This window comes from Mirounga leonina, unplaced genomic scaffold (assembly GCF_011800145.1).
Source record: "Mirounga leonina isolate KUSES-001 unplaced genomic scaffold, KU_Mleo_1.0 Mir_114, whole genome shotgun sequence".
Taxonomy (NCBI): Eukaryota; Metazoa; Chordata; class Mammalia; order Carnivora; family Phocidae; genus Mirounga; species Mirounga leonina.
This window is the reverse complement of record NW_023270265.1, coordinates 38,583,179-38,596,989: the sequence shown is the minus strand read 5'-3', so window position 1 is coordinate 38,596,989 and position 13,811 is coordinate 38,583,179. Positions and strand designations below refer to the sequence as shown.

General features: G+C 35.4%; 1 protein-coding gene and 1 long non-coding RNA gene across 3 annotated transcripts in view; both read right to left on the bottom strand.

The window, feature by feature from the left end:
* Positions 1–4,518, bottom strand: part of LOC118026751 — a 57,227-nt gene extending 52,709 nt beyond the window's left edge. Inside the window, exon 1 of the long non-coding RNA XR_004683675.1 lies at positions 4,497–4,518. This is a non-coding gene — a long non-coding RNA (uncharacterized LOC118026751). The remainder of the gene's footprint in view (positions 1–4,496) is intronic.
* Positions 4,519–9,702: 5,184 nt separating this feature from the next.
* The window catches only part of TRUB1 (TruB pseudouridine synthase family member 1), a 38,130-nt gene continuing 34,021 nt past the window's right edge, over positions 9,703–13,811 (bottom strand). The window contains exons 6-9 of one of the 2 annotated variants that reach the window (XM_035029727.1): positions 13,406–13,545; positions 12,873–12,908; positions 11,306–11,362; positions 9,703–10,573 (exon numbers count right to left, since the gene is read on the bottom strand). In XM_035029727.1, the coding sequence (XP_034885618.1) occupies positions 10,314–10,573; positions 11,306–11,362; positions 12,873–12,908; positions 13,406–13,545 (493 nt within the window). In that variant the 3' untranslated portion in view covers positions 9,703–10,313. The remainder of the gene's footprint in view (positions 10,574–11,305; positions 11,363–12,872; positions 12,909–13,405; positions 13,546–13,811) is intronic. The other variant, XM_035029736.1, reaches the window with a different exon arrangement.

Genomic DNA, 13,811 nt, shown 5'->3' with positions numbered 1-13,811 from the left:
CAGCTGGTTTCCATAAGCCTGGTAATGAGTAGCCCAGAACCAGATGCAGCACTCCAAGAGCAGTGTCACCCAAATCAAACTGCTCCCCATTTCTTCTCTGAATGCTCAATCCCAAACCACAAGAGCCTTATTTTCTGTCACATTATAACAGAAACAAATGTCTTGTTTTCTGCTTTCATGCCCAGTTATTTTTTGGCATTACAGCATGTGTTTCATTCCTCCCACTAAACATCTGTGCTTCAGATCACTTTTCTCCAGATGTAATATAAACAGTATTTTGGAACCAGAAGAGTACAGAGACCCAGCTCTGCCACGCTGGGTATGCAACTCTTGGCAAGTCACTTCACCCTCAGCGCCACTTCAAGTTCTTCACCTAAATGACAAGTAAAAACTGATCCTTCCTACTTTCCAGGATTGCTGGAGGGTCCAATAAGATGATACAAATGCAAAAGGTTTACTAACTTGAATGGCACGTGTGTTTGTGTGTGTATGTGTAAATATATAGATTTGATATACACTTAATATACAAAAGGTAAACATCTACATTCTCCAAAGACTTTTTCTACTTGCATCAATAGCCTATTGCACCATTTAATCATCTATACTGTTGGAAGTTCTTTGTTTCAGCTCAATTCTTCCTATCAAAACAGTATCTTACAAAGCATTTTTTGGAATGTATACTTTGAATTCATAAGCCATGAGAATTTCAGGTTTATCCTTCTCTTACATAGAAATCAGGTATATGGCATTTGTTTCTGTTTATTAAGTTCTAAATCATGCTAAACACTTTACCTGAATGGCCTAATTTAGACTTCACAATTCTATGAAGTAGACGCTATTAACATCCCCACTTCACAGATGAGGAAACTGGGGTTCAGAAAAGCTAATTAACTTGCCTAAAGTTAAGAGTTGGTGAAAAGCAGTAGAGTTTGGAAAACCTGCAATCATGAGCATGATTAAATATTTCACATAATTATTGCGAATCCTTAACTATAGATGAAATTCAACAAACCTACTACGTGCCAGACACTGGAGAGAAGTGAGAAGGCATGGCTCCTTCCAGGAGGCTGTTTGCTCACAGAGGAGCTCATGGCTGATTAAAAAGGAACAAGGCACAACGGTTGTTGTTAGCATAGGCAATTATACCAATTACTCAACTCCCAAGAAAATACCACTCTTATACAAAAATTCAGATTCATTCCCTTTAGATAAACTACTTGATGGCTATTGCTAATCATTTTGCCCTCTAATTCCCTGGCCCTCAAGTATCTAATAAATAAATTGAATAATGTCAATTTTCCTTTAAACCGTTCACTCAAACATCCATTATCTGATGATACTCTGGTTTGGAGATTTTTATTATCTCACTCCTGGATCAGTGCACCAGACTCAGTTCTAATCAGGCTCTCTGCCTCCTGTTTCAACCTCTTCAGTTCTTGCCACACATCACGGCCAGATTAATCTCCTTAAAATAAAGCTTCCATATAAACCAGTCCCTCCTCTGAAGCTTTACTCATTTCTGGCTTTCAAGGTTCCAAACGATGTAATGCCAACCACATCTTCACGCAAATGCTCCTCTCCACCAGACTCTTTGCTCACTGCATATGCCTTGTACACTGCCCCCTTTGCTGGAACTACTCTCCTCCCCGAATTCCTCACCTTTCTTAACTCTTTGAAAATTATCTATTGTTTAAGGTTCTCATCCTCTATGCACCTATCCTGATCACTGGACATCCTGTGTTCTCCCTCCTCTGTTCTCATTAGGAGCTTAACAGATGTTTGCAGAATTAATTATTGCTCCATTAAACATCACTAGCACTTTTTGGCAATACCACTCACTGATACTCATGTATTGTCTTGTACCATACTTATCTTTTTGTATGTAGTCAGTAAGCAGAGTAATTAAGTGAAAGCTTTTTAAAGGCCTAGATTATGTCTTCAAGACTTCTTCTGTATGCTATACACTGTTTCCCCATGTAAAGGTACTCATATTTGACAAGTGACGTATTTAAATTATATAAAGCAAAATACCTATTCATCACCTTTAGATCATATGGCCAATTCCAAGAGCCAAAAGATTATTAATGAATTAAGATATCTGGCCTCTAAGTTCTGTTCTTACTAAGTCATTAATTTGGAGTTGGGAAAAGTTACTTTTCTATGCCCTAATTTTCTCACCTACAATGGAAGAATCCAAAGTCAAATAATTTCAAAGCACCCTCTACACGTGAATGCTAATTTATTAAATGCCTTGCCATGAGTCAATGGATCGACAGATTATTTTCTAAGCATATAAGATTAACTATAACGTTAGAGTATTGCAGCTCAGATACATTTCCCTCACTATTCTTTGGATATGGGGAGTTCTGTTTCTAGCAAAAACAGGGAACAAAATAGCCTCAAAACCCTTGCAACTACATATGCTGGGAAAAATATAAAAGCATCATTTAAGGTTCTGCTTGCACTTAGGACACAGATAACTTCAAAAGAATGTCAATCCCACCCTAAGAGTGAGAAAAAGCTGGATAACTTTTTGAGCCCATCTGAGAGGTAAAATGAATTCAAATGGGTGAAAAGCTCCTCTGACAAGAGACGGGAAACATGAATTGCTTCACTCTTGGCATAGTAGAGAAGAGGCAGTCATCAGAAAAGCAGGTTAAGATAAAAACAACTGAAATTGTAATAAATTCTTGAAGGCCAAGAGTGACAGCTTAGGAATATAGGGAGTCCCTGACACAAAGGAAGTCACTTCCTAGTTCTTTACCATGGGTCTCCATATATAAGCAAGACTGGGGGCAGGGCAGAGACCTGAGAGAGACCCTGTGGGTGGCACAAAGGCATGAAACCCACCCCCTACATGACCCCTTCCCTCACGTGAAGCAAAAGCCATAAACTCTGGGGGGAGAGAAGAGGCCCAGACAAAGATCCATTGCGTTTGAGGGGAGGGCAGAACTAAAAGCTGCCTGCCTCTACAGGAAGGGTCAACAATGAACTTGGCTCAGGATCCTGCACTAATACAAAGCAGAGATCTGCTACCACTGGTGAAGGGGCAGAACTGCTGAAAAACTCCAGCCCCGAAGTCCAGGAGCACAAGGCCTAAGACTGTGAGGCTGGAGTGAGAAACCAAGAACCACTTCCTTGAAGTCCACCGAGTAACAAGCAACAGCAGTTTCCCCCTGCGGGGGGTGCGCGGTGAAAAAGCGTGGGTCAGTTTCCTTCTGTAGCATAGGTAGGAAGGACTTGTTGAAATGTGAGCCTGCAGGGAAAAACTGAGAAAAATCCTTCCATAATCCACGCATCCACTAGACAAAGTAGCAGCGGCAATTAGAAGGCTAGTATGTGGATAGTAAGATTAACAACAAACCCAAACCTATCTCAACTACTGACTAGAGTGCCTCAACGCCCCACACTAGCAGCTAGAGAGCAGATGTGTGCCCATTTCCAGAGATAAATACTATGTGGCTCAGTCTGTGTTATGCACAATATTTGGCATTCAATCAAGAAATATGAAACACACATACACAAGGGAGGAAAGACTATGTGACAAAGCAATCAACAGAACTAGATATGGCCCAGATGTTAGAACTATCAAAGATTTTAAAGTAACTTTAATATGTTAATGGACCTAGTGGAAAGGTAGACAACATACATGAACGGATAGGGCATTTCAGTAGACAGACAAAAACCAGAAAAAAAGAATTAAATCGAAATGCTAGAATTAAAAACATACCAGTGATGAAGAATTTCTTTAACAGGTCTATCAGCACACTGGACTGAGGAAACAATCTGTGAACTTAAAAATAGGTCATTAGGAATTACCCAAACTGAAATATAAATTTAAAGAAAGAGCAGAGCATCCAATACCTGTGTGCCAATACCAAATGGTTGAATATAATAATTTGAGTCCCAGGAGAAAAAAAGAGAGCATGGAGTAGAAAAAATATTTGAAAAGATAATGGCTGAGAATTTTCCAAAACTGATGAAAGAAGGGTGCCTGAGTGGCTCAGTCGGTTAAGCGGCTGCCTTCGGCTCGGGTCATGATCCCAGGGTCCTGGGATCGAGCCCCGCATTGGGCTCCCTGCTCGGTGGAGAGCCTGCTTCTCCCTCTCCCTCTGCCTGCCTGCTACTCCCCCGCTTGTGCTCTCTCTCTCTCTCTGTGTCAAATAAATAAATAAAATCTTAAAAAAAAAAAAAAAAACTGATGAAAGAAAACAAACTGAAAATGCAAGAAATTCAGAGGCCCAAAAGGTAAATACGCAGAAAAACACACCTAGACACATCAGAGTCAAACTGCTAAACACCAAAAAATAAAACCTTGTAGTCAGCCAGAGAAACTACACAAGTCAGAAGATAATTAAATGACATCATTAAAGTGCTGAATGAAAAAAAATGGTTAACCAACCCAGATTTATATATCCAGCAAAAATAGCTTTCAAAAATGCAGGTGAAATAAACATTTTTCAGACAAAAGCCGAGAGAATTCATTGCTGTCAGACCTGTGCTAAAAGAGATATTAGGGGCGTCTGGGTGGCTCAGTCTTTTAAGTGTCCGACTCTTGATTTCAGCTAGGGTCATGATCTCAGGGTCCTGAGATTGAGTCTTGCATTGGGCTCCACACTCAGTGGGGAATCTGCTTGGGATTCTTTCTCCCTCTCCCTTGGCCCCTCCCTCTGTTCAGGCGCTCTATCTCTCTCAATAAATAAATAAAGTCTTTAAAAAAATAGAAGAGATACTAAAGGAAGTTACTCAGGAGGAAGAAGTATGATAGCAGTAAATATTTGGTTTTATATAAGAAAAATGAAGAACACTAGGATATAGAGAAATATGAAAGATTTTTTTTGTTACAATTTTTAATCTCTTAAAGATAACTGTCAGTCTAAAGCAGGGGTCAGCAAGCTACAGCATGAGGGTAAATGTATTTTATTGGAACGTAACCACATCCATTCACTTATATGTATTGTCTACGGTTGCTTTCATGTTACAGTGGCAAAAGTGAGTAGCTGCAAGAGAAACCATATACCTGCCAACTCTAAAGTATTTACAATTGTGTTTTTTACAGAAAAATTTGCTGAACCATGGTTTAAAGTAATAAAGTAAAAACAAAGAACAACAACAAAAGCCCAATATATTATAGGGTTTATATCATATGTTAAAGTAAGTTATATGAAAAAAGCACAAAAGATAGGAGATAGGAAATGGAAATATACTATTATAAAGTTTCTACATAATACATGAGGTGATACAATGAAGGTAATTTGCAATAAATTGAAGATGTATATCATAAATCCTACAGCAAACACTAAGACATTTTTAAAAGAGTTAGAACAAGCCAAAAATGAGATAGAATGAGTGAAATATAATGTAATACTAAAAAAAAAAAAAAAAAAAAACCACCCAAAGCTGAAAGCTAATCAAGTGTCCATCATTCAGTAGAATCAATAAAGGGTGGTATATTCACACAATGGGATACTAAACAATAATGAGAATGAGTAACTTACAACCATAGGCTACAAGGTGGCAGAATCTCATAAATGTAGTTTTGAGCAAAAGAAGTCAGACATCAAAGAGTATATATTGCACACTTCGACTTATATAAAGCATGAAAGCAAATTAATAATCTATGTTAGAAGTGATTACCCTTGGTGGCAGGGTGAAGGTCAGTGGCTAGTGACTGGAAGAGAACTTTGGAGGGCTTTTGGTAGACTAGTAATGTCCTGTTTCTTGATTTGGTTGCTGGTTACATATGTGTTTGCTTTGTGAAAATTCATCAGGCTATACATTTATGGTATATGCAGTTTTCTGTATAGATATTACCAGTAAAAGTAAAAAAATGCATATTGAAACTATATTTAAATATATATGTATATTTAAATTAAAATCTGATGAAAGAACAAGACAACACACATGAGGGATTTTGAAAAAAAAGGTGATATTCTAGAACTTTTCTAAAAACACAATAAGCATTAAAATGAATATATAGGTAAACAGTAAACTAAAATAGCAGAAGGAATTCATTATCTGGAAAAGATTCAAGGAAATCCCCAAGCTACAGCACAGAGGGATAGAGAGAAAATATGAAAGAGTAATTAGACACATAAAACAAAATGAGAAGATAAGATGTAATCTAATACAACAACTGGATGGAAGAGATGCAATATTCAAAGAGACGAAGGATGAGAATTTGATGAACAACATGAAAATTCAGGTTACAAGGTATAAGTTTCTGACCAGAATAAATACACATTTATTTTGTACTCAGAAGCCTACTATTTCAGAGCTGGGAAAGTTCTTAGACTAGTCCGCCCCTTTGTTTCAAAGATAGGAAAACTGAGGCCCCAAAAGATTGAAGTGATTTGCCTGGATCAAAAAGCTGATTAATAGTAGAGACAAAAATGATCTTAACATATTATACTTTAAGAGTTATGGATAAGAAGAAAATAGTTATTTCTGACCTCAAGTTTCCTGCTGGTATCACCATTTACAACAGCAATCTGAAATATTCCTGTTCATAGAATTTAATTCAAATTGAAAATATGAAGGCATTCCTGATTCAAACGCCACATAGTAAGTGTTTAACAAATGGTACTTAATGATTAGGCCAGACTAGGGCTGCCCGCACATAATGTAAAGAAATAGTTTAAGACAAGTGTTCTACAGATTTGACTACAAGGCCATCATAATGATTTCAATACATAAACTTTCTATTATATTCCTCTATTTAAATTTTTCAACATTTTAGAGTGCTTTTTGAATTACATTTTCTCTATTATATACATAATGACAGAAGGTAAATTACTTTCTTCCTTTAAAATAAAACTCACTATCGAAATGAACCTCTAAGTGCCCACTGTAAGTCTGATACAAATTTCAAACTGGTCAGGAGTATAAAATGTACTGAAGACCTGATATAAAGCATTCTTTATTTTATTTTACAAAATTAATCATTTCTGATGATGGATTAGTAGCCTGTATTAATTCAAGTATTTAAGAAGAAAAGATCCAGTCAGTATAGGAAAATGTGAGTTTAGCCCTTATTCAAATTTTATAATTTTGAATTAGCAGAGAGAAAATCTGTATTATTTTAATGCTCGTGAATTCTAAAATCATAAGTAAAATAATCCTAGGACCACTCTTGATGACTTTTAAGACAAAAATATTTTTCAGAAATAAAAAAACCTAAACGGTAAAACTTAAGTAATTTGGTATGTTCCAGGTTGACACATTTTCAGGAAGTTCTTTTTCTTACAAGCAAAACAACTTTATCATATGATTAAACTTTAGGCCTAGAACTACATAATGAAAAAAACAAAACATTTGGTACTTAAATACTAGACTCTTGGAAGAAAACGAATTTGTTTTATCGATGAGTCTTGAACCTTTCAGAGCATCCTGATCAGTTTCAGCTATTTATGACAGTTAAGAATATTTTAAAGTTAAAAAATTTTAACTATTCATATTCATAAATCTGACAACTATAAAAGGGGAATAGTTACTAAAATTAATTTGCAAATGTAGCAAAAATGAAATGAAAATTAAAAACACAACAGGCCATGAAAATACTTCTACCAAATACTTACTACATAAATAACTCATACAAATGTATAAAGAAACCATTAAGACATTTATTTCTATAAATGAACAAAGTATACGAAAAAGTCACACAAAAGCAAATAAGAGCAATTTTGAACTCTTATACTTACTAAATTGCAACAACATATAAAACCCCCACCCAAAGCTGTAAACTTAATGAACTCAAATGGTGCCAATGTAAAATGTTGTAACTCTTTGGGAAAGTAATAAGGCAAACATATTAAGAGCCATAAAACTGTTCTTATTATTCCATTTAATAATCCCACCCCCAGGAACTGATCCTAATAAAACTGAAAATAACTGAAGTGTTCAGCAATAAGGAATTGGCTTAAATAAACTGAATATGAAATAATATGATTAAAATAACTACCAAAACTAAATACAAAATAGAGTTTGACATCATGAAATGAAAAAACAGTCAATTAGAAAATCTAGGTGTCAAGACTGTAATCATGTCAACAAAAAAGCGGGAAAACCGGAACATACAATTAAAGCTCTGAGGTCACTGTATCAGGATGGTGAGGATTATGGGTCATTTTTCCATTTGGCAAAATTTCCTTCAGTTATTTTCAATATAAAAAAAGATACAATCTCTACTCTTCTCCATTAGCAAATTATACATGTCAATTTTTAAGTTGAGAAAGAGGGCACAAATGCCCCGGAATTTTCCTCTATTTGGATCTTATCGGGCAGTGCAGGAAGACATACTAGAAGCCGGGCGGTTCCAGGAGACAGAGACAGCCACCGCCACTTCCGGCTGATACGAACCGAGATATGAATAAGTAAAATTGTAAACTTTCAACTTATAACTTTATGTGTTTGGTATGTTATGTTACTGTATCAAGATAGCAAACTCTTTTCCTTATAGTTTTGTGTGTCATACTTAGAATTAGTTTTAATATTTTCATTTAAAATACGTTGCTGAGGGGTACCTGGGCGGCTCAGTCAGTGAAGTGTCCGACTCTCGACCTCAGCTCAGGTCTTGATCTCAGGGTCGTGAGTTCAAGCCCCGCGTTCGGCTCCATGCTGGGCATGGAGCCTACTTAAAAAATAAATAAATAAATATGTTGTCAATATGATAAAAATGCTCTACTGAAGCATATAACTTTTTATATTGAATTTATATTAGGTTAACTACAAACCAAATCACATTAGTTTACATGTTTAAATTTTTGAGTTAGAGGTTGAGACAACTACTTTTAAAAGAAAAGCAATCCATAAAAACCTAGAAACCCCTATTTATGAAATTTTCAACTATTCTTCCTTTAGAAACTATACTGATCTGAATCAGTAAAGCAGGATTTGGACATTTCTAAAGATTGGCCACATAATACATTGCTTTCCCATAAAAATATGAAGCACTCATTATATATGAAATTTGCCATTTTGTAACGTGACTACATTTTCAAAATAATGTTAAAAAGGGACCTGGAACTTTCGGTAAGCTATTTGAATGAAAACGTTTGAGGGGCGCCTGGGTGGCTCAGCTGGTTGAGCTTCTACCTTCGGATCAGGTCGTGGTCCCGGGGTCCTGGGATCGAGCCCCACACTGCATCGGGCTCCCTGCTCAGCAGGGAGTCTGCTTCTCCCTCTGCCTCCCCCGTCTTGTGCTTGTGCTCTCTCTCTCCCTCTCAGATAAATAAAAGTGATCTTTAAAAAGAAAAAGAAAAAAGAAAACGTTTGAGAATAACTTTTAAAATATTTAGAGCAGAAGAGATTAACTAGAAACGCAGGGCAGCTATCTCAACATCTATAAAGAGAATTTGAAACAGTAAACTAAAAAAAACCAGAATCAAAACAAAACAAAACAAACAAACCCACAATGTCATGGGGATTAATGCCCTGTAGAGGTACAAATACTAAAAAATAGAGAGAAGGAATTCTAAATTGAAGATACATTCTTTAGCTTACTTTTTAAAAATTACGCTATTTAATAACTTGGTACAGGGTGGCTGACTGTGTTGATGAAATCATCAGGAAAAGTTCACATAGCTGCCAAAATATAAGCCACAGAGCTGTCCTTTGCCCTCATGGTGGAGGTGAATCTAATTAAATATTCAGTCCTCTATTCACATTCTGTTAGTGGTAGCAGCAGTAATTTATTTACAAATATTTATTATAAAAGTTTATTAGTTTCCGAGATCTAAACAAACATACCTATCACCAGAGTTGTACAGCCTCATCAAATAAATGTTCTTAATAATTGTAAACTTCAAAACATGAGTTAAATAATGGCCTTTTCGAACATAAAGAATTTCAATACAACAGAGCCACTAGGAAGCCAAAATAAAGTCAAAGTAATACTAATTTACATTCACATTTGTGACATCAAAGAAACATGTAGCTCGTGTTTCTTTATTCTTTGATTAGAAAATGTGTTCAACTTTTTCAAGGAAAAGACTTTGAAGAAAGATCAAAATCAGAAGATTTGATTTTCCTGAATCCAATCTAACAACATAATAACATCCTAAAAGAACATTTCATAGTAAGGCAAAGAACTGAACAACTAACTGCAAGGCTATTTATAATGTAGAGCAGATAAATTGTACACCATAGAAACTGTAAATGATGGACATTTTTCTTCACACACACACACACACACACACACACAAAAATCATGCGGAAAAAAAAAGAAATAGTTGTTTGTCTTTTGCACGTAGCTTGTCATTCTGTACACAGGATTCAAATGTCAACCAAGAAATGATGACAATCCCAAACCAATCTTAAGATGTCTTAATTACATCATCTTCTCCCTTTGTCTCACTTAGAGTTATATATTCACAGCTCAAAACTTGTTCATTAGACTCCTCAGGTTTGGATTTTTTAAGTGCCAACTCTGCTGGGAGAAGAGATGAGCAATGTTCCAGAGACTGTGCAATGTCATCAATCGTCCATCTGTCTTCAGGAAGGGCATGCTCTTCTAGCGTAAATGGTCCCTGTTTGGTTCGGGTCAGTTCTAGGACATTGGCACAGGAAGAGAGTTCTATAGCAACAAAAGGGGAAAAGAAAATCCACAGCACAAATGATTCATTATTTCATAGTCATGATCATGTTCAAATGACAGAAGATCTTGATTCAAACCTCTCCAAACTACCCCAAATGTAAAACTATAATAGTCCAATCTAAGAACCAAGAGCCTTGAGATTAAGAAATGATGAAGAAGCAAAATAATATTTAGTAACTCACCTCATAAACTGCTTTAAAGTCTACGAGGAACCGGCACATACTTTTCTTATTTAGCCATGAAGCAAGCCCATGAGGTAACTATTCCTCTCATCTGCAGATGAGGTAATCTGACCTGTCCAGTGCCAGAGCTGCCAACAACTTTCTAGCTGTTTGTAAGACTGTGGCTTCCAGTTTAAAAAAAAATTTTTTTTACTTATATCAATGAAAGTAACTTTTAGAAGGATAAATCTTTTTATCTTATCCCTCTGCGTTAAAGTATTTTATATCTGAAATAATGTTGGTTCTTACATTGATTATTCCCATCTTCATTTCCTGCTCCTCTTTCTCTCCTGTTAAAAGCATTTCACGGCAGCTGCTGATGCTGATTACTGTATGCTTTAAACCCTCAATGCTTCTGAAGCTGAAGGCAGCAAGAGTATAGTTCCCTAAGGCCAGCAGTCAGAGATATGAAAAACAGAAAATTCCCTCTTCCCATCAAAAAAGAATATTACTCTCTAAATGATAATTCCTAATTCATCTTTATGCTTACCTTTGCCAATGTCACTGACCAAGCTTCTTATATAAAAACCTCCTCCACATTCAACATCTGGAATGTTAACAGTGACATGGTAAATTGCTAACCTCCTATGAAATCCACTTTACATAGAAATGATGCCCCTAAACAAATGTAAAAATGCACTATGCAAACAATCAAGTGATAAAATATTTATGCGCTAAAACATAAATTATTCATCCAACAGCATATGTGTTTGTGAGATTGAAAAGTCAGAGTGTGGAGAAAGCAAACAGCAGAAATTCATGAACACATTTTAAATTAACTGGCAAGTCACACCAACATTAATACTTCAGCCTTGTTCATTTAATAGGTTTTAAATAGTTAGAAATCTCAGCTTTGCTATTATGAGTTGTACATTTAAAAAATAGTTTCAGATTTGTACACCTTGTTCACTTAATTGGTTTTAAATAGTTGGATATCTCAGCTTTGCTATCAGGAGCTGTAGATTTTTAAGAGATTTCAGATTTATACACTCAAAAAATACATCAAACAAAAACCCCTTATCAGGGACAGTAATTATGTTTGGGCAAATATACTACATGGAGAGCTCAGTCTATTTAAATGTTCTCTTGGAAATATTCCTAAAGAAGTCATAAAATAACTAAAATTACACAATGTTCCAGAGTGAACGCATATCTAAACATCTTAACACAGTATCTTACATGTTTATTGGTTAAGAGCAAGACTCTGGATTATTTTTATTCATCCACAAGATATCCTGAACACAAAAGGACTACATTCCTGCTGTTTATAGTCTTATCATACAAAAAAAAAGTTGAGGGAATTAACCAAAACTCACTACTTGGGGATTTTAATTCTTTTTTTTTCCCCATCAGCTCAAGGCTGGGGGCCACTGCTGAGATAAAAAAATGAGCACTGGGATCAAAGCAGGTATATTAACATTCTTGCACTATATTTGACTTTGGTGAAAACATAGCTCTTTCGGCCTGTTACAACCTCCAAGTGAACAAAATAAGTATTTACAACTTAAATGCAATCGGAATAATTCAAGTTTCTCTTCCTTTCATAGATAGTATCAACTGTGCCAACCCAGCTGCTGCATTTTCATGGAATGAAGCACTTTTTAGTTTGTTTTTCTCATTATTCATCAAACATTTTAGAGTCAGGACACTAAAGGAAAGATGTGACTTCACTTTTTAACTGTACAAAAACCACATTCTATAGGAGCTTTATATACATTAAATAGTATGTCAAAGCAACAGAAGTTAGGGGAAAAAAAATTTTAGGAAATTATTTCTAAAGGGAATCCTATCTAGTAGGCACTGTGAAATTAAGAGCAGGATCAGTTTAAGGAAGCCTGAGAATTTAGAAGAACTAAGTTTTTGATTCTTCACAGCTCGTATATATGTTCATGACTTCAGCTACTACTTTCTGCAACTAGGAGATCATAAAATTTCCAAACCATAAAAACAAACTTTTTAGTTTTTAAATTTATTTCAAATATAGATTTGTAGATAAATTCAAATTAATAAACTGAATTAAAATTTACCGCATGTCCAAGAATACATTTTTGCCTTACCCATTATTTCCATATTGTCAGGATCTTTGGCAGTAACTTGCAGGTAACATAGAAAGGGGAGAAATAATCACTCTGCTATTAGAATTTCTTGTCCAAAGACTAAAAATACTTTGTTTTAAAAGGACAAATTAATTTAAATTTTAAAACTGAATGCAAACTACCAGGTACTAGCCAAAAAGGGGGAAAACAAGCAACCCTAAGATAATAAAACACAAAATATAAATTTTGAAAGTATATACCCCTTATCTACTCTTTGCCATTAGAAATCAAAGGTATGTTACTTCCAACTTTAGAAGATAATATGATATATAAAAAACTCAGTCTATTTAGAAAAGTATTTCCGAACTTCCATGTAGCTATCAGTATTTTCATTAAATGTGTTATCAAAAAAGTATTAATAAATCCTAACCTTACTTAAATTCAAATTTTAAACATCTCCAATATACTAGGGATCCATTAAACTACCCAAAAGTAGCCAAATGCGGAATAAAGGTACATGTAACTAAAAATGATTTCAAATTTTTCCACCTTACCTAATGTGAAAAATGGTGGCTGGAATTTTTGAAGGGAGAGACTGTATACGGTAACGGGCCTGGCAGGTTTTGCTTCTACCACTTCACCTCTCTTCATCAAGGTTGAAAGTCTCTGTCCATCTTTCTTTAATGCAGAATAGCTTGCAAGATAAGAGAGGGAGAGAGGGAGTGAAGGAGAGAGAAAAGATTAAGAAAGAATGAGACACAATAACTTCAGATTACATCATGGAAAGAAAGGAGGACCAGCAGCCCTTAAATTGAATCTTTCTAAAACATGAACTACTTTTTTCTTCTAATCTACTCCATGATGGTACCAGGGATGGAGTTCCTAAATACCTTTGAAGCTAAAGCTCAATCTGCTACCCAGTGAACAATATTGTCAATTTTACACTTTAACCTTCCCTCT